This window comes from Scleropages formosus, chromosome 8 (assembly GCF_900964775.1).
Source record: "Scleropages formosus chromosome 8, fSclFor1.1, whole genome shotgun sequence".
NCBI classification, from domain to species: Eukaryota; Metazoa; Chordata; class Actinopteri; order Osteoglossiformes; family Osteoglossidae; genus Scleropages; species Scleropages formosus.
The window spans coordinates 11,265,460-11,292,642 of record NC_041813.1 but is presented as its reverse complement, the minus strand read 5'-3'; the positions used below and the strand labels follow the sequence as shown (position 1 = coordinate 11,292,642).

At 41.2% G+C, this 27,183-nt stretch overlaps 1 protein-coding gene across 1 annotated transcript in view; it reads right to left on the bottom strand.

The window, feature by feature from the left end:
- Positions 1 to 27,183, bottom strand: part of atp10d (ATPase phospholipid transporting 10D) — a 34,818-nt gene that overhangs the window by 2,806 nt on the left and 4,829 nt on the right. The window contains exons 3-21 of the mRNA XM_018725132.2: positions 26,400 to 26,594; positions 21,965 to 22,169; positions 21,154 to 21,239; positions 20,846 to 20,952; positions 19,599 to 19,730; positions 19,328 to 19,440; positions 18,664 to 18,916; positions 16,824 to 17,053; positions 15,839 to 16,024; positions 13,153 to 13,735; positions 12,119 to 12,225; positions 11,796 to 11,922; positions 9,587 to 9,771; positions 6,583 to 6,844; positions 5,992 to 6,068; positions 4,947 to 5,072; positions 4,290 to 4,490; positions 2,034 to 2,114; positions 477 to 581 (exon numbers count right to left, since the gene is read on the bottom strand). Coding sequence (XP_018580648.2) covers positions 477 to 581; positions 2,034 to 2,114; positions 4,290 to 4,490; positions 4,947 to 5,072; positions 5,992 to 6,068; positions 6,583 to 6,844; positions 9,587 to 9,771; positions 11,796 to 11,922; positions 12,119 to 12,225; positions 13,153 to 13,735; positions 15,839 to 16,024; positions 16,824 to 17,053; positions 18,664 to 18,916; positions 19,328 to 19,440; positions 19,599 to 19,730; positions 20,846 to 20,952; positions 21,154 to 21,239; positions 21,965 to 22,169; positions 26,400 to 26,594 — 3,361 coding nt within the window. The remainder of the gene's footprint in view (positions 1 to 476; positions 582 to 2,033; positions 2,115 to 4,289; positions 4,491 to 4,946; positions 5,073 to 5,991; positions 6,069 to 6,582; positions 6,845 to 9,586; positions 9,772 to 11,795; positions 11,923 to 12,118; positions 12,226 to 13,152; positions 13,736 to 15,838; positions 16,025 to 16,823; positions 17,054 to 18,663; positions 18,917 to 19,327; positions 19,441 to 19,598; positions 19,731 to 20,845; positions 20,953 to 21,153; positions 21,240 to 21,964; positions 22,170 to 26,399; positions 26,595 to 27,183) is intronic.

The following is a 27,183-nucleotide window of genomic DNA, read 5'->3' as shown; positions in this document are numbered from 1 at the left end:
CCCCTCAGTGGTGCTACTGGAAACAGGGCTGGGAAACAGGGTTCTAAACAAATGCCCTTAACTGGAAATGTCTTTGATGTTAGACAGTACGAGAACAATTGCTCAAACACATGTGTATTGGTCCAGTCTACTCTGAGCCTCCCCATTCCCCACAATAGTTGGCAGCCCCTTGTTAGCCTCCCCAGAATCCTTCAGGGGAAAATCCAGCACAAGCAGTGAGAATGCCAATCAGACAGAACACTCAAAGGAACACACACAATTATGTACAGGGAGCAACACCAACTATTTACACTACTGTACATAATTCCTCCTCAGTGTCATTACAATACTATAAAATGGTATTATACAAATGTTTAGATTATAAACAATTATAGATAAAATAAAGCTGTCTCAAACACAGTACAAAGTTGTCTTCAAAAACATCTGCTTCATTTCACGGCTGAGTTTCCCTCCACATTTCTGTAGCGCTCACTTACCAGGGTGTGGCTCTGGATAACCTGCTGCAAGAGAATTACGAGGAGGGCTGATGTGTTGACTGGTGTTCCAAAGGAAAAGATGCTAATATCGGAGCCAGAGTATGCCTGCAACCGAAAAGTTACAAAGCAGACAGACGTTCTGCATATTTACATTTATTCATAACTGACGCTTTCCTCCAAAGCAACTTAGAATGTTAAGATACCTAGAATAACCAATTAACGCAGCTGGGTAATTTTTCTGGAGCAATTTAGGGTAAAGACCTTTCTCAAGGGTAATACAGAACTAAGCTGGATTTGAACATGGGACCTTCACATTGATAAATAGCAGTTGGTATTAAGCAGATCTGAAATTTACATTTGTTGTACGAGCTGAAGATTAAGATGAGTCAGCATTCTTCCCACTGAGCTAAAAATGTCCATCTCTGTATTGTATCATTGACTTGTGCGAAATGTATGTATTTTAACTCAAGGATTAGCAAACCATACAATTGGACCTCGGGAATGGCACCCAGGTTGTCACACATTACAGCAGCAATACAGGTAGAACCAAACCCTGAAGTGAAGGTGACAAAATTACAATAAACAAGGTAAACAAAAAAAATGGGTAGAACAACAACCTATAAACAACCATTCCAACAGTTAACATTCCAACATATAATTCTAGACTGTCTCACAAACCTTTTCAAATACATAAACTCTGAAAATGAGCCAGAAGGATGTAAAACAGGTTTATCAAATCAGCCAATTTTCTTGCCAAACAATGAATGAGTTACACTGAACATTCAACCATTTCAACCATGAATAACACTAATATGCTCCAGTAAATGTAGAGCTGCATAATCAGAGCAGTGCCTATAATTAGAGTTGTATAAATTAGTAAGTAGTTGTAGAGTTCAACACTATAAGTTGCTTAAGACAAAAGTCAGCTAAATGAATCAATGTAAATGTAAATTATGTTGTAAATAAAGCAGTTACACATCATGATACAAAAAGACATTTCTTAAATGCATATGGGACAAAAAACATTTTTTAAATGTACACCATCCAGATTCGTTACAGAAATAGTTAGTCTGCATTTTGCTCTCAAGCTTCTAAATTGCAACTGTCGTGCTGCACATGCACAGAGACCTACTTCTTCAAACAGTTGAAAATCATTCCGCTGGACATAGAAGTTCCTGTCCAGCTGGAAAATCAACCTGAACCCGTTTCATCCACACTTGTATATCCAGGAAGAAAACCCTTCTCCACCATTCAGACTGCCTTCTCCTTCGAGCTGCTGCCTTACATTCAAAGAACTCACTGTAATCCCCTTGATCAAGGTAATTACCCTGAATTTTTTCAGTAAAAAATTAAGCATCTGTATAAATGACTAAATCACTGAAAGTCACTCAACACCGCAAGTCACTGTAGAGGAAAGTGTCAGATAAATAATGAAGTCCAGTTCCTTAATCACTAAGCCACTATTTTCCATACACACATAGCATGCCCTTGTTAATATGTTTGTACAGCAAAAATCACTTAGATTCTATGTAGGCAGGATCTAAAGAATGTACTCACGAAGTAGGGGACAAAGAAGCAGACAAGACTCTGGTAGAGTGCATCCAGCATGGTGCACCAAAAGGTCGAGGGCAGATAAGCCTGAAAGAAGTCCAAGGAATCATAAACAAGCTTCTCCATAACCCAGCTGTGCAACTTCATGGCTGCAATTCAACAAGTCCTGCTTTCAGTGCACCTACACCCTCTGGCACCTACAGTAGTGAAAACAAAATCCCTACTTATACTGAATTTTAATTACAAAACCATCTGGCAGAACTAAAAGGTACAGAGTTAATCAAATTAAATCACTATTGCAATTTATATCCCTCATAATAATAATAATAATAATAATAATAATAATAATAACAACAACAACAACAATAATAAATGTTACTGTAGTATTTATAATAGAGACACAGAGAGGAAGAGGACGAGAGAGAGAGAATATGTGTGTGCATAGGTATAAAACCATTAAAGAAACTTTGTTTGCTTTTCCAATATTCGTTGGGGTTTGACCTTTTTCCGCTTTATTATTTCAGCTTTAGTTTTAATCATGATCGTTTTCGTGTGTGTTACTTTATTTGGATTTAATTTTTTTGTAAAAACAATGTTTTTGAAAAAACAAACAAATTAAAGCCAAATACAGTAACAGCAACGTCGTTCGTGTCATATGGAGTGGGCATTTGACAGAAGTAGGTGTGTGGACCCAGTCATGGGATCTGTATTGTTGGTACACAAGGGAGCAGGCGAAATTTGTGGTCGGGGACAGAAGTGGGTCGGTCGATGCACAAATGTAGGTCTTGGGGAGAACCAATGTCGTAGTCAAGGCAGCGATGCAAGTGTCAGGAGCCGTAGATATCAGGAGAAGGAACGAGGGACTGAAGAGAATGAGAGACTTAGAAGGACTGGTACGGTGTCGTGGGTTCATTCGAGTGCACTGGAGAGACGGGTTTTCTCGAATGAGATTCTGCAACCAGGGTGTGCAGGTGCAGCTTCTTTACACCCCGCTGCTCTGATTTCGGGCAGGTGCGGACGTTCGGGGTGAGGTTGTGGGCGTGACAGTCCGACTGAAAAGAAGGAAGCCTGTTCTACCATGGGCTCACATGCCCAAAAGCCCGCAAACCGCTGTAGATGCGCAATGTTTTGATGCGTGTCGCGAAGTAGTGCCCGTTTGTTATTACGACTCATTATTTTTAATTCGAATTTTTAATATAAGAGGCTTTACATTTACATTTATTAATTTAGCAGATGCTTTTCTCCAAAGTGATGTACATCTCACAGAAAATACAATGTGTGCGTTACATTATCAGAAAGAGAGACATAAATGCAGACTCGTGATTAAGTGCAGTTAGGTTCTTTCCACCATATGGACCAATGTTCAACACATGAGTAGCTGCATAAAACTTCATCAGAATATCCACAATTCCTGATCACCTTCCTATTCATATTTTTTTCCCGTTAAAACGGGGGGTGGTTCGTAACTATGGGTTGTACGTAAGTCGGACAGTCGTAACCCAGGGAACGCCTATACAGATAATAAAGTTACAAGTTACATTTATAAATTATTTATATAATTTTTAATATGTGTGAACATTACATATGCACAGGACACAAATTTATATTTTAATGACTGAAAACTAAACATTTTCTAGACTGAAGTTTGTCAAAGATTACATATTTGATTATTACAAAATGCAGATACACACACACACACACACACACACACACACACATTTTCAGAACTGCTTGTCCCATACGGGGTCACGGGGAACCAGAGCCTACCCGGTAACACAGGGCGTAAGGCCGGAGGGGGAAGGGACACACCCAGGAGGAGACGGCAGTCCGTCGCAAGACACCCCAAGCGGGACTCGAACCTCAGACCCACCGGAGAGCAGGACTGTGGTCCAACCCATTGCGCCACCGCGCCCCCAATCAAAATGCACATATTTCTTTTAAATTTTCAGATAGAATTGTTTATTATCGAGTACGATTTTTTAATTCCTTTTTGTCCTTGATCACATCTTGTATTCTGGTTTTAGTACCAAAACTTGGAAACTCCAAATTTCAATGATTTGCCAAGGTTGGCCCATTTTTAAAATCATCCCTGAATGACAAAGTTTTAGACGACTTAATACCAAAATGATTTCTGAACATCTGATAATAATTCAGTGTTTGTCATTATAATATTGCTAAGTTCCTAACAGTTACTTCCTTTGTAATTATTACACTTAACTTCCACCAGGCATTTACAGAGTGGTACACTGTTACTCCCCTGACCTGAGAGAAATGGCCAGCTCGGTAGAGCACAGGCAGCTGTTGCAGGATGTCAGCAGAGGCGTCACGGTCCAAGATACCATAGAGCAGTGGTGGTGCAGAGGTAAACAGCAGGTTAAAGAAGATGAGCATCCAGTAATTGGTCATGGTGCTACCAGAGAAGCCACAGTAGAACTGGTACCAGAAAAGCAGGTTCACATAGGCCTGTAGGGCGAGACAGGAGAAACACATGGGTCAGAACCTTAGAGAATCACACATACTTTGTTTTCAGCATTTTTTGTGATGGCTAGGAATAGATGCAAATGCATTAGAAGAACGACTAACACATAGAAAAGAGAAGAGATAAAAATAAACCTTTGGAGGTCCAAGTATCAGTGGCTGCCCACCCCTCTTGGGCATTGTATGTGGTGACAATGGCCCTGTGTGTGTGTTTATTTCCAATATGTGTTCAGGTACAGCTAAAAACTGAAGCAGTTAGAGTCTATGCCCAGCTTCATGGACAGTGATCAGCTTGGTGTCAGCTGGCAGTCATGGAGCCCTGGGTGCAGATTCCAGGAGTAATTAAAGCAATCTCATCCATTAACCTGATATGTATGGCCTTCCTAATAGCCATGCAACAGCCATGGAGGGTAAGATGTGGTTCGCTGCACAGGTACTCACCACATTCTTGTAAAAGAAGTAAAGGGTCATGTTGGCCAGCCGTGTGTAGCACCAGTGGCCATGGACCAACAGCAATTTGCGCAGATGCTTAAACCTAGAGATAGCAAAATCGCTGGACATCACTGCCTGTCAAGATTGAGACACAGTGTTATCTCATTGAAAGCATTCACTGAAAGAAAAATACCCAAAAGAAGTGTCCCATCTGAACAAGCCACAATGGTGCTGTGTGCTAGCCAGTCCCATTACAGAAACCATTACTACTGAGGCATGTAATGCCGTGGGTTTGGATGGGGAGAAGAATGACACATGGGCAGTGCTCATAATGAACATTTTATTAGAACATCGACACACAAGGAAAAGAATGCTCTTGGTCCTTGGACTCCATTTCCTCAAGGACTTGCGCCTCAAGCCAGTCAGCTTAGCACCCCCAGTCTTTTTTCCCCTCATACTGGCAAACACAGTTTATTTTGCTTTTATTTTGTAAGTCAAGTCATCCTAGCGGTCGAACACCTAAATCACATTTTGCCTAGAATGCAACTATTTACAATAAACATTTTCACGCTTAAATTCATGATTAACGCGGGTCGTTAGACTATTATTTAATGCTAATTACCACCAAATACTGTAAATATTAGTATTTAACTTACAGATGCATCACATTTACTCACCTGGAATACAGATTTCGACACGGAAAACTGTTCTGAAGTGGTCAATTTGTATTTATCTAACCATAAAGCCTTTCTACTAAAATCTTATGACTGCGTCCCTTTGTCATCTATGGTTGAATATGGTGTGCCTCAGGGCTCTTTTTTGGGTCCATTATTGTTCTCTCTACATGTTACCATTGGGTGATATTATTAATAAGTTGTTAATAAATAACTATTTGTCTTATGCCTTTGCTCAGTGCTCTGTGTCACTAGGTGAGAAGAGCGCTCTATAAAAATAATTTGAACTGAATGTTGAGGTACAATTTTATTGCTAGGATTTTATATGAAATACCCCAATTCTCCTGAACATGTAGTACACAGAAAGTTCAAAAACATACCTGCATACCCTCCTGCCCTGAGATTCCTACCCCAATATTGGCCACCTGGATCATGCTTACATCATTGGCCCCATCACCTAAGCCATGGCAATAAGCAAAAGAAAATCTGTGAGGAAGTCTGTCCTGCATGACTATGGTGAGTAGAGCCGATTATTCATCGAAATTCCAGTCATATTTAATCCTAGCTACAGCTACAATCTTTGTCAGGCAAAGCTGAGAACATAAACTTGACATCTCAATTTACATCCCATTACACAATTTAAAAACATTTTCTTCAATTTCTCTATGCAGCAACTTAGTATAACAATTTTTCCATAATCTTTCTGCCAAAGGAAAATCCCAGCTGAATAATAAAAAAAAAATTCTTTATTTGTGAGTCCAACAAAATAGAACATATAGGCTACAAATGCAAGACTAAACATTTCATATTATTACATATCAAGCAAATTAAAGAAGATACAAAGGACATACGCAGTCATACGGAAAAGGCTTGCAAGTTTTGTGGTGTGAGATCAGTCTGGCTTCATAAGTCATAGTATCTTCTGCTGGCCAAACTTAATATCAGCAACACAGAACAGAGGTAGGGCTTACCTATAGCCAGGGTCATGACTCCTAGTCGATCCTGTACCAGCCGTACCACCTGACTCTTCTGCAGCGGTGTGGAACGGCAGCAAACAACGGCACGGCAGTGCTTAGCTAGGTCAAGAAAGGGTTCCTGTAGACTGTCCTCCAGGGCTAGCTCCAGAGACTGACCGTCAATGACCAGCATGTGGCCACTTGGTTCGTCTCCTTTGCTGTCACTTGCTTCTGCAACCACCCTGATCAGCTTCAGCAGAAGGGCTTCACAGGCATCCTGGTGGAAAGATGACAATTACATCATCATGAGTAGCAGAATGTTAGGATCATTACTGCATCTTTAGTGACCTTAAACCCAGGAATGGTAGAAAGATGGTACATAGAGTACACACACTTTAGTTCCAGCTGTCCTCTACGAACAAACAATTTTGATCTTTTTCTTTCCAAATATTAATTTCAACTTTAATTTCAGATTTGAAAAATGTTGCTAGTTTTCACTCCCAGAGAACCAAGGGTTACATAAGTATCCAACTATTATCTGACCTGCTCTCAAAAAAGTAGATTGGCTGAAGAAAGAGCAAAAGAAAACAATCAGCCTTGGGTTTCACAGTTTGGGGAGGCTGCAATGGTTGCATTTGTAAAAATGGCTGCTTTGTCATATACAGGCAGTCCCCTGGTTACGAACGTCCAACTTACGTACAACCCATAGTTACGAACCACCCCTGTTTAATAAAAAAATATATATACTGTATATTACAGTTGGAAGGTGATCAGGAATTGAGAATATACTGATAAAGTTTTATGCAGCTACTTGTGAGATGAACATTGGTTCATATGATGGAAAGAAAAAAAACTAACTGCACTTAAAAATCATGCATCTGCATCTATGTCTCCAACTGCTGATGTAATGCACACATTGTATTTTCTATGAGATGTATGTTGCTTTGGAGAAAAACATCTGCTTAATTAATAAATGAAAAGTCTATTATATTGAAAAGTTGAATTACATACAATGGTTCTAATAACAAACAGGTGCTACTTTGTGACGCACATCAAAACATTGCGCACCTACAGCAGTTCGTTGGCTCCTGGGCGCGTGAGCCCGAGGTAGGACAAAGACTTTGTTCTTTTCAGTCGGACTGTCATGCCCACAACCTTGCCCCAAATGTTCGCACCTGCCTGAAATCAGAGCAGTGGGGTATAAAGAAGCCATGCCTGCACACACAACCCGTCCTTCCAAGAATCTTGTTCTCCACAATCTCTCGTTTCCACTCCTGATGTCCACGGATCCCAACACTTGCATCGCCTTCTTGACTACGACATCGGATTCTCCTGAAGACTTACGTTTGTCCATCGACCGACCCATCCTGTCCCTGACCACAAATCTCTTGTGTACCAACAATACAGATCCCATGACTGGGTCCACACTCACACCTCTGCCCGCTCTGTATGACATGGACTACAATGCTGTTAACAGTGCCTCGTGTGTTACTGTGATTGAAACTTAAAGTGGAAATAATAAATTGATCGGCAAAAGGTGAAATCCCAGCGAACACCGGAAAAGCAAACATTAAAGTTTCTTCAATGTTTTTTTAATGCCTACACACACTCTCTATTATAAATACTGTAGTAACATTTATTATCATCTTTCTATGTCTGTCTCTAATATATACTGTAGTTACATTTATTACTATTACTGTTATTATTATCATTAATCATTACGTTGTATTATTATTATTACTATATAGTTATACTGTATTAAAGATGTTTTAGTGTATCCGGAAGTGTTTCTTTAATGTTTTTTATGCATAGAAAGTTAGACGATATACTATATACTAAGACAAAAATTTGACTAACTGACATTAGATATGAACCGTACCTAACTGTTCCGACTTATGTAAAAATCCATCTTAAAGACAGATTTAGGAACGGAACTCGTTCATAATCCAGGGACTGCCTGTAGACTCTCCCACACACAAGGCGCTTGCATCATGGATGAAAGGGATTCCTGGCCTAACAAGCATTATGAGGAGATGTCTGATGGAATGAGCATAAATTGGAATGAGGGTAAGCTGTTTGCTGTCAATATCAAGCTAAAGAAACTTTCATCCTCAGTTTCCACTACAGAAACAAAAGTTGATGCAAGCAGCTAGATAAAGAGTGGATAGTGCAGAGATGGTCTGTAAAAGAGGAAATAAAGACAAGATTACGGGTGGTGGCTGAATGTGACAGCAAGAGGTAAAAGATGTTTGTTTCAAAGAGGTGTTGGAATGCAGGAAACAAGGCATTGTTGGGCCTTTTTGTGTGGAATGAGGAAAAGGAGGACATGGTGAATTTCCTGCTGACTGCACTGCTTGTCTCCAATGAATGAGCCCACATCTTCAGCAACAAATGAAGAAGAAGCAGGTGTCAAGTAGGTTGACATTTTTCTGACTGGCTGTGTAATGACAATATGTGAAATGACAAAAAAGAGTTAGAAGTCATCTGCTAGAGTGTGCAGAAGGTGTACGTTGAAGTCACAGAGAAAGATTAAACAGAAGGAGCTCAACAGAACATGAAGATAATCTAGCAAGCAGCTAAGGGGGCCAATTGTAAAGAGTGCAGTCAGGGCAGTTTTGGAGACAGTGGAATGCACAAGAGAGTAGGCTCATGGGAGAGTAGTACAACTGGGGAGATGAGTAAACCTGTGCCAGAATTTCTACCAGAAGGGCAAGGGGTGTGTGTAGAGTAATTAGTGAAGAGATCCACAGGTGTGGATAAGTTTTCTTTGGGTGACTGTTAGTCAGCAGAGGTAGCGTGTGGACGTCCATAAACTAAGTTAGGGGATGCAACCACTCAGAGCCTTTATAGATAACTTGACAGTGATTCCATTGTCCATTGCAGGATGTAGGTGGATTTTGTATGAGCTGGACAGGCTTATTATGTGAGCTAGGATGAGTTTCAAGCCATCAAAGACCATATCTTTGGTGCAGAGAATGTGGAAACCTACACGGACACAAAGCCATGCACAAACACACACCTTGCTGTCACAGTTGATGGTGAGCAGCTTGTCAGATGGTCGAAGTAGCCCACAGGAGCAAGCAATGTTGACAGCTGTCTCCTGTTTGTCCCCTGTCAGGACCCAGACATGTATGCCAGCCCCCTGCAGTGCCTCAATCGTTTCAGGCACATCCTCCTGCAGCCGGTCCAAGATGCCAGTGGCACCTAAGGATGGGGTCCAAAGCAAAGAGATTGTTTTTCCAGAACAAAATCATAGATCAGTCTGTCATTTAATAAAAAACACATATACATGTGCAAACACCTACATACTACACGACACTTTAGAAATGCATCTCTGTGCAGTTGGCCACTATTGCAATGTAAAAATAACTATCTGCTTGTCTTTGCACCCTGAAAACCAAGTATTCCCGTTTCTAAAAATAAATGTTTTAGGGTTTTACTTGTACCTATAATTTGGAAGGATTTACAACTATCATTTAGAATTTCCCTGTAATTTAGATCTGCCATGTTAAATAAACAATCAATACAAAACAAGCATGACAAAGGATAACTGTCCAAATTACTGGTTTATGTTGCAGTTTGTCCCTCTCCATTCTCAACATCTACCAAATCAACATCTACACCTATAATTACCCAGTAAATTCTTAATGATGATTCGCTTTATTGGTCTCTACAGCTAAGAGTCTATTTGAGCCATACACCAGAACACAAAAAAATGTGGCTTGAGTCTGGGCTCAAGAGAGCTCAGTAATTGACCGGAATTTGAAATGGCTATGCATTAAAAAAATGCCCACAAATCACCAGAATGTTTAGTTTGCTTGATGATCCTTTAATAACTATAGGACCCACTCAGCTGAGGAGGAAATACACAGGTCCAATGCATTAACTGCTCAAGTTCTCTAGGGAATCCGAAACCTATAATATTACAATCCTACTGAGTTAATGCCACGATGAGATATATTAACTGCCTATGACTAGGTGACTAGGTAATAGAAAGATATCAGCCAAACCTGAAACAATAAAGGGAGATACACTCGCATTCCTTTGTGTTGCCAGAGCTAACAGATATTAAATGAAAATGGCCTCTGAAATGAAACCGAAACTGAAATGACTGCCTCTGCCAGAAAGCTTAAAATGGGCTGTGGTTGATTCTTCCAGCAGGACAATGATCCAAAACATACATCAAAATCAACACAAAAATGGTTTACTGACCACAAAATCTAGGTCCTGCCATGGCCATCCCAGTCCCCTGACCTGAACCCCACAGAAAACCTGTGGGGTGAACTGGAGAGGAGAGTCCACCAGCATCAACCTTAAAATTTGAAGGATCTGGAGAGATTCTGTATGGAGGAATGGTCTCAGATCCCTTGCCATGTATTCTCCAACCTCATCAGGCATTATAGGAGAAGACTCAGAGCTGCTGTGTTGGCAAAGGGAGGTAGCACAAAGTATTGACTAAAAGGGTGCCAATAATTGTGCCACACATATATTTAACAAAGATTTTTTTTTGTTGGATAAACATGTGTTGTGTTTGCAATTGTTTGATATCCATAAGAGCAGAGTATTTCTGTGAATTTTGCAACAAAAGATCAAAATGTTAAACAATAAAGAATTTTTCACAGCCTTCTTTGCTCATATTTACCTAGGGTGCCAATATTAGTGGAAGGCACTGTATCACTGTGAATTTCTGCATAGTAAAGTACTACTTTTTACATTGGGGGTAGGCCAGGACCAAAGTTGCATTGCCCAAAGCTGTTTCAGCTAGTTTTAGATTTGCATTAAACCCCATCCATGGAATTACTGGGGTTAGGACTGTAACACGCCAAGGCGGCCAGGGAAGGGGGCGGAGAAGGGCCTGCCACAGCTGGGACTGATTACTGCCTCTATTTCTTCCCCCAGACCCAACAGTGAGAGAGAGAGAGAGAGAGAGAGAGGGAGAGAGAGAGACCAAGCACAACAACGACCACAACCCCGACCTAGCCCTCGAGCCCATGGACGGTGCAGCCGAGATCGAGGCGACCCCCATCTCCTCGTTCCCGGTTCCCCCCTTTCCCCCCCTTGTCTCCTCCCCAGCACCTCCCTAAATGATGGTCGCCAACAGGCGAGGACCATACCTGTTCGGCTTCATCTCTTGCAAGGACCTATACTTCAGTTTAACAACTTTGAAGGGAGACAAACAGAACCTCCCTGAGATCTCAGAGGGTGTCTATCTGGCTTTTTGGGCTTACCAAGGAGGGTCAAGTTAGTCTCCAATTCATCAGCAGACTCCAGCAGCAGCTTCTCCCTGTTTTCTATGCAAGTCTCTGCAAATGTGTGCTTCTTCAGCCACATGGAGTACTCTGTCTCTTCCAGAACCTATATTTTATCAGTTATAAAGTAAAAACCATTCTATATTCTATCCATGCATTTTCTTCATTTACAAATGTTTACATTTTTAAAAATTAATCTTTCCATTGCAGTTAAATGAGACAAACATGCAAATAGCAGCACTGAAAAGCAAGGCAATTTTTTGTATAACCCAGGAGGTTCTATTAAAAAAAGAAAAACACACCTTTGTGGCTACACAGAGAGTGCGCAGGCCTTCTCTGGCATAGTTGTCGAGGTGCCTCTGTGTCTGCTCCCTAATATGCTTCAGCCTGGCCGTAGTCGGATTGCCTTCTGAAAACGGGTCAGACAGAAGAGGGCACACAAGGGTGAACCAACGGTGGCACTAAACATTTGGTTTCCATGTAACCATAGCAACACTAAGCTAACAACAAACGTGAAGCTCTCTCTCACACATACACACACGGGGGAGGCAAAACCCAGTCAAAGGAATGGCTGTGCCAGTATACACACAATACCTTTCTCAGCACCTGCTTGGGTTGACAATTTACCACTGTAAAAATCAAACTTCGAGACAGTAGATACAATACTATCAATGTGCCAATGCCAGTTTATTATAAAGTAACAGTTAACACCATAAACGAGTTAGAGGGGCAGTGTAGTTGCTTTGCATATGAAAACAAGCCAGTAAACCTGCACTTATGGTGCAATGGTTTTTCCATTAATGTGGAAAGTGTAACTGGTAGAGGAACTTTCAAAAGAATATTATTTCTTGAAATTGCACCCTAAATACACACACACTTTCTGAACCACTTGTCCCATGCGGGATCGCAGGGAACCGGAGCCTAATCCGACAACTCAGGGCATAAGGCCGGTGGGAGAGGGGACACACCCAGGACGGGACGCCAGTCCGTCGCAAGGCACCCCAAGCAGGACTCGAACCCCAGACCCACTGGAGAGCAGGACCTGGTTCAACCCACTGCGTCACCGCACCCCCCTACCCTAAATATACTGTAACTGATTTGATTACAGTAAACACGACTGGTCACATATTATAAATCTTGTTGTCCCACAAGAACCCCACTCAACATTTTGCTCCTTTCAGTCCGTAGACCTTCAAACAGCCAGAAGGATTTTGGGGTAGTTCCGAACACACACATAAACACACACACACACACACACACACACACACACACACACACAAACACAGTTAACATGATTATATTCTGAGGTCTTTATTCAACAAGAAAATTGAGACACCTGCAAGTGGAGCCACAAGTTTGATGATCACTGAATCAGCCCCCTTTGTGTAGACCACCACCTGGTTCGTGAGTGGGTGGCGGACCACAACAGACATCCTCTTCCGAAATGAGTCAAAGGGAAGAATGTGAAGCAGGTTAACGGCAAGGCGGCCCAGTCCCGGGAGTTCCACCAGCACCTGGTTGGACGACCGCGCCCACAGTGTGCACCGGTAAGCTCGCGTAGCATGCACCAAGGCAGCCTCATCCGGACTTTCAGCTGCGTACACCAAGGCTTCCGACTCTGCTTCTAACCCGCAGGGCCCTGCCTTGGCCACACCCCTGGCATGGTCATCCATCTCAGGAATCCACTCCATGGGAGCTGTGATCTGCAGGCCCTTGGTCTCCTCCACTTTGTCCTGAGGCGTAGCAGGGGTCGACAAAGAGCCTCGGCTGAAGAGCTTCTGGGCAAAGCTGGAGGGACTGTCTGCAGGTGCATTGCTCCTCGAAGTGGAGAAGGAAGCAAATTGGGGAACACTAAAGCGTTGAAAGAGCAGCTTCATGCTCTCCAGGGACTTGATGGCCATGTGGGGAGATTCTGATACCTGTATATGTACACAGCAAAAGGGAGGCACCTTGTGATTACTGGCACAGCTACTAACACCATGTTTCCTGAGCAGTGCTTTTATTCAGATAAAATTATTTTTACCCGTATTTACAGATAGTTTTTCACATCAAAATACACTTATCCACATTGATTGGTCCTGATTCGTTTCTGAAAGCAAACCAAATATTGAAAAACCAGATAATGAAGTTACTTATTTCAATTTTTTTATGTGAAAATTTCTAATTTGTTCCAATGCATCCCAAAATTGCCTTAAATGATACCTCATGTCATAAATTTGCAAAAACACACACACACACACACACACATTTTCAGAACCGCTTGTCCCACACGGGGTCACGGGGAACCGGAGCCTACCCGGCAACACAGGGCGTAAGGCCGGAGGGGGAGGGGACACACCCAGGACGGGACGCCAGCCCGTCGCAAGGTACCCCAAGCGGGACTCGAACCCCAGACCCACCGGACAGCAGGACTGCGGCCCAACCCACTGCGCCACCGCACCCCCTTGCAAAAACACATTATAGTAGTTTTACTTTTTGCCGTTTTAGCCAGAATATCTATTTTTAAAAAATTTCATTTTTTATTCCATCACCTTTGCAAAGCTTTTAGGAATCTTGTACATGGTTCTAGAGGCAAACATGGGTCTGTATCGAGAAGAAATAAAAAAAAACCATGCCTTTCTACTGCTGAGGCTTTTTTTTAAGTGTACATTTGGAACAGAGGATAGAACAATGTATTTTTTATCTTTAAATTTTATTTTAACATTTTTTTCCTCTTTAAATACTAGAAGAATTAAAGATTTTTTCTTTTATGCTTTGTGTTTTTCTTCTTAGGCCCCCATCACTGCTACTAATGGTGCCAGAAACCTCTGTAGAGCACACATTCTGGGTCTACAGGGTAACTGTGAGCGATTCATGGAAACTGCATTCATAAAGTTTCTAATGTATGCAAACCTGTGTTTTTTTTTTTTAAATGATGATTTCATGAAGCAATTTTAGGATGATAATGTGAGTGGACTGGTTGAGCAAGACAAAGGCTATATGTTGCATTTAAGTAAATGAATGATAAGAAAACTAAAACACAGAATGTTTCACAGTCTCTCTCACACAGTTCTTTGGTGCAATTCTCAAATGTGTCTCAGTTTATTGTGCCAGAATGAATGTTGTAGTTAGAGCAGATGGCAGACCCTATAAATGAACACCTTGAACAATTAACAATAAGTGGTATTAATAATCTAAAAATGGATATGTGAAAAACTGGATATCAGGAGATGAAATAACAGGAACAAAGTATACACCGTCTTTGAATTGTACAATTCTACATATTGGGATATAACTAACCCTAACCTAGTTCTCACCAAGTCTGAACTTATTCATAACGGGATAAATAACAACAAACTCACACACAATGTCTACAACTGCTTGTCCCAAGTAAGGTCATGGCAAACCGGAGCCAAATCCAGCAACACAGGGCACAAGGCCGGAGGAGGAGGGGGATACATCCTGGATGGGGACGCCAGTCTGCTGCAAGGCACCCCAAGCAGGAATCAAACCCCAGGCCCACCACAGAGCAGGCCCCAGCCAAACCCGGTGTGCCCCTGTGCCCCCCACTTAATGACAAGCTGAAATCTGTTACTTATCAAGAGTTTAGCTGCATTTACTTTTAATACTTGGTAAGCAGAGGGGGTGCGGTGGCGCGGTGGGTTGGACCACAGTCCTGCTCTCCAGTGGGTCTGGGGTTCGGGTCCTGCTTGGGGTGCCTTGCGACGGACTGGCGTCCCGTCCTGGGTGTGTCCCCTCCCCCTCCGGCCTTACGCCCTGTGTTGCCGGGTAGGCTCCGGTTCCCTGCGACCCCGTATGGGACAAGCGGTTCTGAAAATGTGTGTGTGTGTGTGTGTGTGTGTGTACTTGGTAAGCAGCAAGTGAGGATTCATTCTCTCCTAATATTGTTAAATTACAGAATTGAAGTAAGGTGCTCGTTCTTTTCCACATGGTTCTTCCAGGCCAATTTAAAGTATTATTTCAAGAAGATTTAAGACACCCCTTCAGCATACCTGAAGGAAGCCAAGGGAACAACAGCTCACCTGGGGCTCTGGCAGCCTAGGCGATGACACTACCACGGTGTTGCACAGTGTTATCGCCAGGAAGAAGTCCACAATGTAAGCAGTCTCCTGGGGATCATCTTCTGGGCGATCCTGGAGCAGCAGTTCAGCTGAAGACAGCTGGTTGAGCTTCAGGAGAAGTTGAGGATCTGGGATCACCCCCTTTTCCTGATATGAACAATATCATATCTTTGCTCAAAGAAAACCACATCCTTGGTTGGTTTTATTAAAATTTCTTCTATTTACTTCAGATATTAAAAGCAATTTTCAATACTACAGCTACAACTGTACATCGCACTCATTTACATTTATTAATTTAGCTGACTTTTTTCTGCAAAGTGACTTACAATGTTAAGCTACAATTTTTCAAATGGACTTCAAAGTTTTAATCCAATTCTTATTTTTTTTAAGTGTTCCTTTTGCTGTTGGTTTGAGGGTTCGCACACAAAATTTCATTGAATTGCATACAATGACAATAAGGTATCTTATCATTCCAGTAAAATCACCCAGTTGAATAAATGGGTAAGTAACTATAAATTGCTGAAGAAAAGGATCACCTAAATGAACAAATGTAAGCTGTTTGCAGTGTTCTACCCATTTATAACTGGGCAATTTTCACTGTATTAATTCAGGGTATGTACCTTCAACAAGGGTATTGTACCAGGAGGTGGGATTTGAACTACAACCTCTGAGTCCAAAGGCAGCAACTCTAACCATTATACATCCTGCTGCCTCAATGTTCATTAGTTCAACTATTTATCAAAGACATAGGCTTAAAGCACTGACAGTGAAAACGTAACATTTTTAAACCAAAACTTTAGTAACTCCCATTTGCAGCCCATACAGAAATGACAGAAGGCCAGTGGTCAACCACATTAAGGTATGGTGAGAAGGTGAAATGTGGTTTTATCTCATGATGTGAAGGGGACAGAGGACAAAATATCAGCCGTTTCACATCTGGACTCACCGTTCGACTACTGAAGGCCACATCATGACAGCCAGTGGTGCCCAAGGGCTTACCCTGCAGGTCCATCTCACCATCAGAAGCAGCAAGCAAGTGCAGTGATGTGGAGCTCTGGTTGCAGTTGAGCGAGCGGCAGCTGAGCGAAAGGAGGCTTGACTTGGACTTCACAGTTATTGAAGAAGGATCAAGTTCACTGTCGCAGTCCTGGGCCTGGTACATTTCCAGCCTTCGACCTGCAAGAGGACAAAAATCTACTATCTCACCAAGAAGAAGCACAGACACTGCAGATTATCTTATCTATCACAACTGAGATGTTGGTACGAAAAAAGCTACGACTGTTTGATGGCACAAAGTCACTGAATGATTTTCTGGCCATTGTGACAGATAGAGAAGAATTGAATGAATTTTGTAAAGATCTGAGTTTGTTTTTAAATGTTTTTACTGAATTTTAAAGAAGGGTAGAGAAGCCAAATGCAATACCCAAGTGATAATATTGTTACTTCGAATAATACATTATGTTTTTTTACTCAAGTATAATTACTCCTCCAAAAAAAAAAAGAAAAATAAATAAAGCTGGAAATTAATCTTTAATAATTTGAAGCAGCAATGTTGTTATGAAACAGTTTTTCAAAACATTAAAAGTACTGAGAAAATAAAATCAGACTTTGCCAACTGGACTAAAACAAATACAAAACAAATAAAGGAGTACTTTTACTTGAGTATTGTTAAGATTACTCTACTCACTGCTGACCATTTCAAAAAAAAAAAAAAAACACTACACCCAATTACAATTACATACAAACTATATCCACTGATTTAAAATACAGAAATTTTTTTCCACAAATCATATTCCTTTAACATTCCCAACTTGTGAAACACCTCTAATCACACATTTGTCTGGCATGGTTTATCAAAGACTGCCTTAACTCCAGCACATTTATTCATTTAATTCATTCATATATTCACTGTTGCCAAAATAGCAAAAACTGATTATTCTATTATACATTATTTTATTATATTCACTCTGACTCTTCTGAACAACCACCACCACATACCTCCTGCTTTTTTCTCCTTGTTACTAATGTGAGGCTCAACTATACAGTCTACATTACTTAATTCAGCTGATGCTTCTCTCCAAAGCAACTTACAGTATTAAGCTACTTACAGTTATTCATGCATTCATATAGCTGGATAATTTTACTGGAGCAATTTAGGCTAAGTACCTTGCTAAAGGGTATACATGGGTGGCATGGTTGCACAGCAAGTAGTGCTGCTGTCTCACAGAGCCTGGGTGGTGCAAGAGAAGGTGGGATCGATCTCTGCTTAGTCTGTGTGGAGTTTGCATGTTCTCCTCGTGTCTGTGTGGGTTTGCGCTGGTTTGCTCCCACAGTCCAAAGACATACTGTTCAGGTTCCCTCATAGTGTGTGAGTTATAGAGAGAGTGTGTTCTACTGATGTACGGATGAGTGACCCATTGTAAGAAGTGTATCTAGCAATGTAAGTCACCTTGGTGAATAAGGGGTGTGGGCTGATAACATTACATAGTATCCATTGGAAGTCGCTTCGGAGCAAAGCGTCTTATAAATAAATAAATAAAAGTAAACGCATACAGCCGGAGGTGGGGACTGAACCTGCGACCTTTGGAGCCACAGATAGTACCTCTATTCACTACACTCCCAGCTCTTCCTGAGCATACATAACCTTTGCCTGGAATAAAGGAAAACCTCCATGTCATCTCAAAGGAAATAAACATTAATCATATTACAGTTCACCTGCAGTTGCACCCTGGGTTTCCCTTTATCTGTGTTTTACAGTATCTGACCCAGTCTTAGTGCTCACTCACTATTGTCCTCATGAGGGTACTCCACCCCTGCAATGCTGCAGCGCCGGAACACCATCTTGTTCTCAGTCAGCGTGCCTGTCTTATCAGAGAAGATGTACTGGATCTGGCCTAGGTCCTCAGTGATGTTAAGTGCCCGACACTGCATGCCCAAGGCCTGCTTCTCATCATAGAAGTCCACATCACTTTGGATCAAGTAGATCTGACCCAATTTCACAATCTCAATGGACACATACAGGGAAATGGGGATCAGCACCTGAAAGAAAGAAAGAAAAGAAAAAAAAAAAGCCTTTGTCAGCTTTGAAGGTAGTGTAGTAGTTAGAGCTGCTGAACTTGGACCCAAAGGTTGCAGGTTTGAGTCTCACCTCTGGCTATAATAGCCTTGAACAAGGTACTTAGCCTAAAATTGCTCTAGTAAAAATTACCCAGTAGTATGAATGTGTAAGTAACTTAATGCTGTAAGTTGCTTTGGACAGATGCATCAGCTGAATTATGTAATGCAGATTATACTGTTGAGCCTCACATTAGTAGCAAGGAGAAAAAAGTAGGAGGTATGTGGTGGTTGTTCAGAAGTGTCAGAGTGAATATAAGAAAACAATGTATACTAGAATACTCTGTTCTTGCTATCGTGGCAACAATTTCCACATATGGGGGGGGGGGAGTTTACCTGCAGAACAATAATCATGGTCCAGAAGAGGTAGAATCCAGCCAAGGCTGGAGAAGTGCCATCAGGAATAAGGAATGGAGGATTTTTTAGGCCGCTCAGCCATATACCGTGGCCTAAATTGGAGAGAAACATTAACACTCATATGACAGGACTGACACATCCAGAGAATTAAAACCCTAATTTTAAAATATCCACCTTCAAAAACCACCAATCTGCTGTAATGAATGAAAGCTGGTCCACAGCAACAGAAGTGTATTGTAGGAATACTAACCTATAGCTGCAGTGAGGCACATGAACAGAAGCAACACCAGGCTCCACAGGATGTCCGTGTTCAGCCTCCGCTCCAACTTGCTGCGTTTGTACCGTGGTCCGCTGTTGTTCTTCATTGCCTTTGTCTCATGGCCTGAAAAGGTATCCACAGACCCAAGGCATCAACCATCATCCTAGAGGACCAAGTCCAGCATATTTTCCTTCTCTTCTTACAGAACTAAGAGCTCAACCAGGCGAAATCAATCTGGTATCTGGTACCAATCATCAGGAACGACAAAAATTCTCCTGATTTGGTCTTACTGGACCTAGTGGACAAGTCCAAACATAAAATCCCAAGCAGAGTTGTAATGCCTGGGTTTGTTTGCAATTACTGTCCAAAATATTAACACCAAGTTCACCTTGTCACCATCACACATTTTTATATTATTGTTCAGAAATTCATTTGAGATCAGTGGTCACAATGTAAGCAAAAAGGAGTAATTCAGATCAAACAGAAATTTATGCAGAAGGCAGTGTGGTGTTAAAATTTGATCAAAACATGACCTGAACATATACCTTGATAATTATGCATGCTTTGAAAATAAAATGTATGCTTGGAATGTGTTGTGATTTAACTAAGTAGAAAAGTACTGATAAACAAGCTTGTTGTGACACCTAGAAGCGTGTAAACACGTGCAGGGCGAGGGAGCGCCTATATGTGTAAGATATGACGTGAAATAAGGAAAACAAGAAGTTGAATGTTAGCTGCTTCTGCTTCTCTTGCAAAGAGCAGAAACTGGTCATTCCGGAAAAAAAGTTACCAATACGCCTGTTTTCATATCCTGAAATGAATTATGTATGAGCTTTGTAAATAAAGGAAGGCAGCAGGGACTGATAGAGGAGACACCCAGTTGTTTGGGGTCTCCCATTGGTACCGTTGCTTCCGAAAAGACAGATCTGTCTCGGGTCTTGTTCTGTCTCAGATCTTTTCCTGTTTAGTGTCTTTGTCTCATGTCTTCTTCCTGAACTTGTCTGGCAAGTGAGTTCAATTGTCCTGCGGTTGTCCAGGTTCTGGGTGGAGAGAATTCTCTTCCACAGCAGAAACTGGTTTAACTCAACCAAGTTCCTTTTTCAGTCCCAACCAAAATTTCACTTCACTCTTCATGAATCAATTTGCCATTTCGTAGCGCAGCAGCTGTTTTTTTTTTCCCTTCCTTTATTCCATGAATATAGGTCAAACAGCAACTCAGTGACCTGAACCCAACTCACCAGCATAGACAACAATGCCAACCACAGATTCCGTGTTACGAATAGTGCAGCTCCGCAGCAGGAGGTTCTCGTTGTGTAAACCCACCCTGGTTTTATTGGCATGTTCCCTGTTGAAATATGGAGCACATTATTTGATTAAAGGATAAATTACACAACTAGAAGAACTTCATATTGAACTTCTGTACAAATCGGACTAGCTGGTTCATCAGCCATCAGCACAAAGTTTCACATCACAAAAGAGATTTTTTTATACAGGACTTCATGGTAAAAAGCCAGAAATAAACAAAAAGGAACAGGTGAACACTCACATGAACCCTCTGAAGCGGTTCAGGTCATCGTTCGGACTTTCACACTCAATACGACTTGCGAAAGCTTCCGGGGACACCTCAGCATCCTTCAAGACACCATATCAACACAAAGGTGACCAATTTAATCAGCATGACAATTAAGAGGAAAGCATTCAGTTGCTTTACATTTAGTATAAGTTATTACATGAAAAGGTAAACCATAAAGTACAATTAAAAACATTTATTTACTTTTCAGTGGCTTTTACAGGACACTGCATAAAGCAAAACCACCAGCTTTAACTACTTTCTGAAATTTTTATTCAAGGAATGCTGTTATAATGCAATATTCTTCAATCAGTGTTTTTATATGTACAAAATCACTCAAGCACAGACAGCACTCAGGCTCAGTTTTCACAATTATGTCATGTGCCAAAAAAAATGATTTATGTCCAGTTAAAAGATGACAAATATGGGTGAAGGAGGTTTAAAAAAACTGCTTCAGAAAAAGATGACCAAAGCGTAATTTTCATCTGCATGAAAATTCAAAGAACTGCTGAAATGTCCAGACACTTTTCTGGAACTTATAAAGCAGTGCTACATGATCATACCTGTGAAGTACTGTAAATTTTTCTTTGAGTTTTTGCCCTTGATTTATACATACAGATATATATATTCAGTTTCCTGATATGCTGTTTTTGTCTCTAAGTATTTATATCATTAAGTGCTGTTCATATAATTCATTTTAAAAATGGAAGAAATGGTGACCTCACTAATGCAGCCCGAAACTAATTTCATAAAAGAAACTGAACATGCTGTTATTATGCAGGTATACCTGCCAGGCCAGTCCTTTGATGACCTGCTTTTGCTTCAGGTTGGTCTCCCCATCCAAGTTGGCTGTCTCAATGCGGCAGATTCCATCTGGGTTTGAGGAATGTAGCAACACCATGTCAGCTGGAATTATTTCATTGCAGGACAGATAGACAAAGTCTCCCACGCATATGTCCTTCCAGTGTTGGTCTACATACTGTCGCTGCTTCCTGTAGCAAGATAAAAAAAAATAAGTCTCAGTACATCACTAAGAACTCAACATTAAAAAAAAAATAAAAATCACAAACCTACCTCCTCACATGTTTCTGATTAACTGCTCCAGTTACTTGTATACTATAGATACACACACACACACACACACATCTATATATACAGACAAAACTGAAAGCCACTTCAGGGAAAAAAGTGAAATACAGTACAGAGCATGGTATATTACATTTAAATTACTTCATTTAGCTGACACTTTTGCCAAAGCCACTTACAGCGTTAAGCAACTTACAATTATTTACCTACTTAGACAACTAGGCAATTTTTACTGGAGCATTTTTTAAAAGAAGTACTGTGCCTTGCTCAAGGGTGTTGCTAGAGGTAAGACTTAAACTTGCAACCTTTAGGTCCAAAGGCAGCAGTTCTAACAACTACACTACCAGCTTCCCAGTATCTTGAAATACAGAGTTTTCTAAAGGAGTAAAATAAGCCACTTGGGAGCATAAAGAATGTCAGTAATAACATGGTACTAATAATATAGCACTAACAGGTGTAGTACAGAAACTTACAATTAAGTGTGTACATTTCTCTGGGCGGTACCACACACACACACACACACACACACACACACACACTTTCAGAACCGCTTGTCCCATACAGGGTCGCGGGGAACCGGAGCCTACCCGGCAACACAGGGCATAAGGCCGGAGGGGGAGGGAACACACCCAGGACGGGACGCCAGTCCGCCGCAAGGCACCCAAAGCAGGACCCGAACCCCAGACCCACTGGAGAGTAGGACCCGGTCCAACCCACTGTGCCACTGCGGGCGGCACCACCTGAATCTGTAATTGTAATCAATAATTGCTACACAAATTTACTTGACTTTACAACTAGAGAGATACTTAGAATTGCATATCTTGGATGTGGCAGAATGCAGCCATACACAAACTCTTGTTATATGAACAGTAACTTCAACTTCATGATTCTCTATCACACATCCTGGTTTGAGAACTTATTTGTTGTTACTATTTTACACTAACATTTATTCATTTATCTGACATGTTCCCCAAAGCAACTTACACTGATTAAGACAACTGGATCATTTTTTTATATAAGAAATGAGGACAGCTGCTAGTGTAGTAGTTAGTGCAACTGCCTTTAGACCCAAAGGTTGCAGGTTCAAGCTTTACTTCTGGCTGTAGTACCCTTCAGCAAGGTACCTACCCTCAATTACTCAGCTGTATAAATGGGTAAATAGTTGTAACCTTAATATTGTAAGTTACTTTGGGGGGGGGGAAGCATCAGCTAAATGAATAAATGTAGTAAGTAAGGGTATACCTTGATCACAGGTACCATAGCAGGAGGTGGGATTCAGACCTTGTAAGTGTAGATAGAGCTACCTGAACAACTTGCTGTCCCATTTTCGGCCCAAACACACACAACACTCCATATGGGCTGACAGTTCTGGTCACACACACCACATTAATGGGGGTTTACTCCACACACAGCATTATGTTCTTATGTATACAACCTTATTTTCATTGGCTTTGATTATTTTAGTTTGATCATGACTTCATGATTATCACAGAAGGAAAATCTTGAAGATTTTTCACAAATTTTAAAGCACTGTTTGAGCATTTTTTTTTTTTTAATAAACTTGACACATTAGTGGGTCCAAGAGCAGAGGGGTGTGGTGGTGCAATGGGTTGGACCGGGTCGGAACGGGTCCTGCTCTTTGGTGGGTCTGGGGTTCAAGTCCTGCTTAGGGTGCCTTGTGACGGACTGGTATCCTGTCCTGGGTGTGTCCCCTCCCCCTCCACCCTTATGCCCTGTGTTGCTTGGTTAGGCTCCGGCTCCCCGTGACCCCCCCTATAGGACAAGCAGTTCAGCTGGTGTGTGTGTGTGGTCCAACACCAGATGACAAATTTTCCCCATTTGAAATAATAGGCCTTTAGTGCATTCAGGTTACGGAGAGATTTTCACTAAAGAAAACCATCTATGAAATGTCCACACAATACAGAAACTGGTAATTTTCCCCATCTACATCACATTTTTCCATGGATTTTTTTTCCAGTGTTTTGATTAAATGTATAACATAAAATTTCAATCACCTTAGACACTTGTCAACACAGACAGTTATTCTTTAGAGTTTATGAGACACTTAGATTTTGGATTGTCATTTTTTGGGCAATTCCTTTTAACAGAAGGCTGGTAATGACTAGTAAATAATTGTGTGGGAACTGAAGACACCCGTAATGTTGAAAGTTAAAATTACATTGATAAGATAAATTTTAACATTTATTTCCCATTCTTGCTGGAAATAATACTTCAGCTGTTTAACAGTCCTGGGTCTCTGTCGGCATATTTTGAGCTTCATCATGCGCCACATGTTGGCAGTGAGAGACAGGTCTAGACTGCAGGCAGGCCAGTCTAGCACCCACACTCTCCAACTGCAAAGCCATACTGTTTCAATACATGCTGAATGTGGCTTGGAATTGTCTTGCAAAAATAAGGATATCCCTGAAAAAGGCGTCATCTACATAGCAGCATATGTTGCTCCAAAATGTATATGTACCCTTCAGAATTAATGGTGCCTTCACAGATGTCAAGTTTATCATGATATGACAGAACCTGTCTTTTGAACTTGGCGTTGGTAACAATCTGAATGTTCCTTTTCCTCTTTGATCCAGAGAACACGATCTTCATGTTCTCTAAAAACAAGTTGAAAGGTGGACTTGTCAGACCACAGCATACACTTCCACCTTGTGTCAGTCCATCGCATATGAGCCTTAGCCCAAAGAAGCTGGTGGCGTTTCTGGACGTGGCTGACAATTTGCATAGTATATTTTTTACTTGCAGTTGTAGATGCTGCGAAAAACTGTTTACTGACAACGGTTTTCCAAAGTACTCCCGAGCTCATGTAGTAACATTCATTACAGAAGATTGTTAGTTTTTCTTATGCAGTGCTGTCTGAGAGCTTGAAAATCATGAGCATTCAATTCCTTTTATGTCCAATCATGATCGTGTCACCTGTTACCTATTCATCTATTTACCTGTAGAAAGTTCCAAACAGGTTTGACACATTCCCCAGATGAACAGATGCCTGTCCTAAATTTTGAGGAACGTGTTGCAAGAATCACAATTGATTTAGCTTTATTTACAAATTTAAGTTTATGAAATACAAAATCAAATAACTTGTTTGTACTGGTTTCAATTAAATATGGGTAGAAGAGCATTTACAAATCATTGCTTTTTGTTTAGGGGTGCGGTGGTGCAGTGGGTTGGACCACAGTCCTGCTCTCCGGTGGGTCTGGGGTTCGAGGCCCGCTTGGGGTGCCTTGCGACGGACTGGCGTCCCGTCCTGGGTGTGTCCCCTTCCCCTCCGGCCTTACGCCCTGTGTTACCGGGTAGGCTCCGGTTCCCCGTGACCCCGTATGGGACAAGCGGTTCTGAAAATGTGTGTGTGTGTGCTTTTTGTTTAATTTGCATTTTATATTCTGTCCCAACTATTTTGAAAATGGGGCTGTAATATGGTGTGTTTACTTCCAGTGCCATCACACAAAACTCTAAATGTCTGCATTCGTAGGACACCCTTTGACCAACTTCACAACTTTTAATTGCTTCATCCAGAGCTGCTTTAAGGCTGACGTATTTTTCTCTTTTGAGAACCACCGCAATAAATTACAGTAGTCATGGTGCACAAAGATCTTGGTGCACATGGTGTCCTCTGTAGAGATGCACACTGTCTCTCTTTATCAGTCACACAACCTACTGTCATCACCTACACAGATCAGAAGCCACAACCATCCTACATATTACAGCTCCTGTAACACTCCTCAAGGATCATACACTCATGGACAACTTTTAAATGTCCAGTGATCAGGAAATCAAATATAGTAGCAACCCACACACAGTTAAATCAAGTTGTATGTTGCACATTTGCATTTTACATTTTTACATTTACACAGGAGGAAAATATCTGATAAAGAAATAAATGCAATGTATCAATGATAAGCTCCTAGTGCTACACATTCTTTAGTTACTGTAACTGATTTACAGATTTATTATTTATCTCCTCTGTCTATGTGACTCACTGTCAAAGATTTTCTCCAACTTAGATATACGTTTTCTTTGTTTCTTTGACTGTTTGCCGGTTACAGCTATGTAGCTTACAGAAATTGAAGCTCATAGAAAGAACCTGAAAGCTTCTGCAGAGCCATCTCATCCCTTACCCACAGTACACCTTGGTGACCTTGCTGTTGATCATCTTATCGAAGCGGTAACGACGGTAATCCTCCAGAGCATCCTTGAAGGCGATGACACAGAGAACAACCACCAAGGGGATCATGGTGATCTCCTTCTGAAAAGCCTCCACAACAGGGACCCAGTTCAGCAACACCAGGAACAGGAAGTACAAGTTGGCAGCTCTAAGGTTCAGAATCACAAGCACATACGGTTACGGTGCCATGGATTATGTTTAACGAAATATAGCAATGGTAACAAAAATGCAACAAAAACATGAGATATTTATTCAGCACATACCTTTGTCTGAGCTGATTTACAATGTTAGGTTTGTATACCAAAGGACTTAAAATTTACTCATTTATGCAGCAGTACATTCTTAGCAGACAAAAGCAGGGGAAGTGCCCTGCTCAATGGTGCTACATTAGAACTAGGATTTGACCCATGAACTTTAATATTGAGACTATGACACCAGCAACTACACCATACACTGTCTCGCTTGCAAAGAGCAGGTTGGGGACAAAATTTTAATAAAAGTAAAATCTTTTTACTAAAAGTAAAAAAATAACAGCAGGACCAAATGGGACACATTATTATTAAATACCGTATTGTTTCCCTGCTTAGCAATTTCACAATGTATACTACTGGATATTTTAATGGAGCAATTCAGGTTAAGTGCCTTACACATGGGCAACAGGATTTTGTCCAGTACACTGCACAGATAACTTCAGTCAGGAGTTCACCATCCCAGACCTCATGGTACAAAACAAAGTG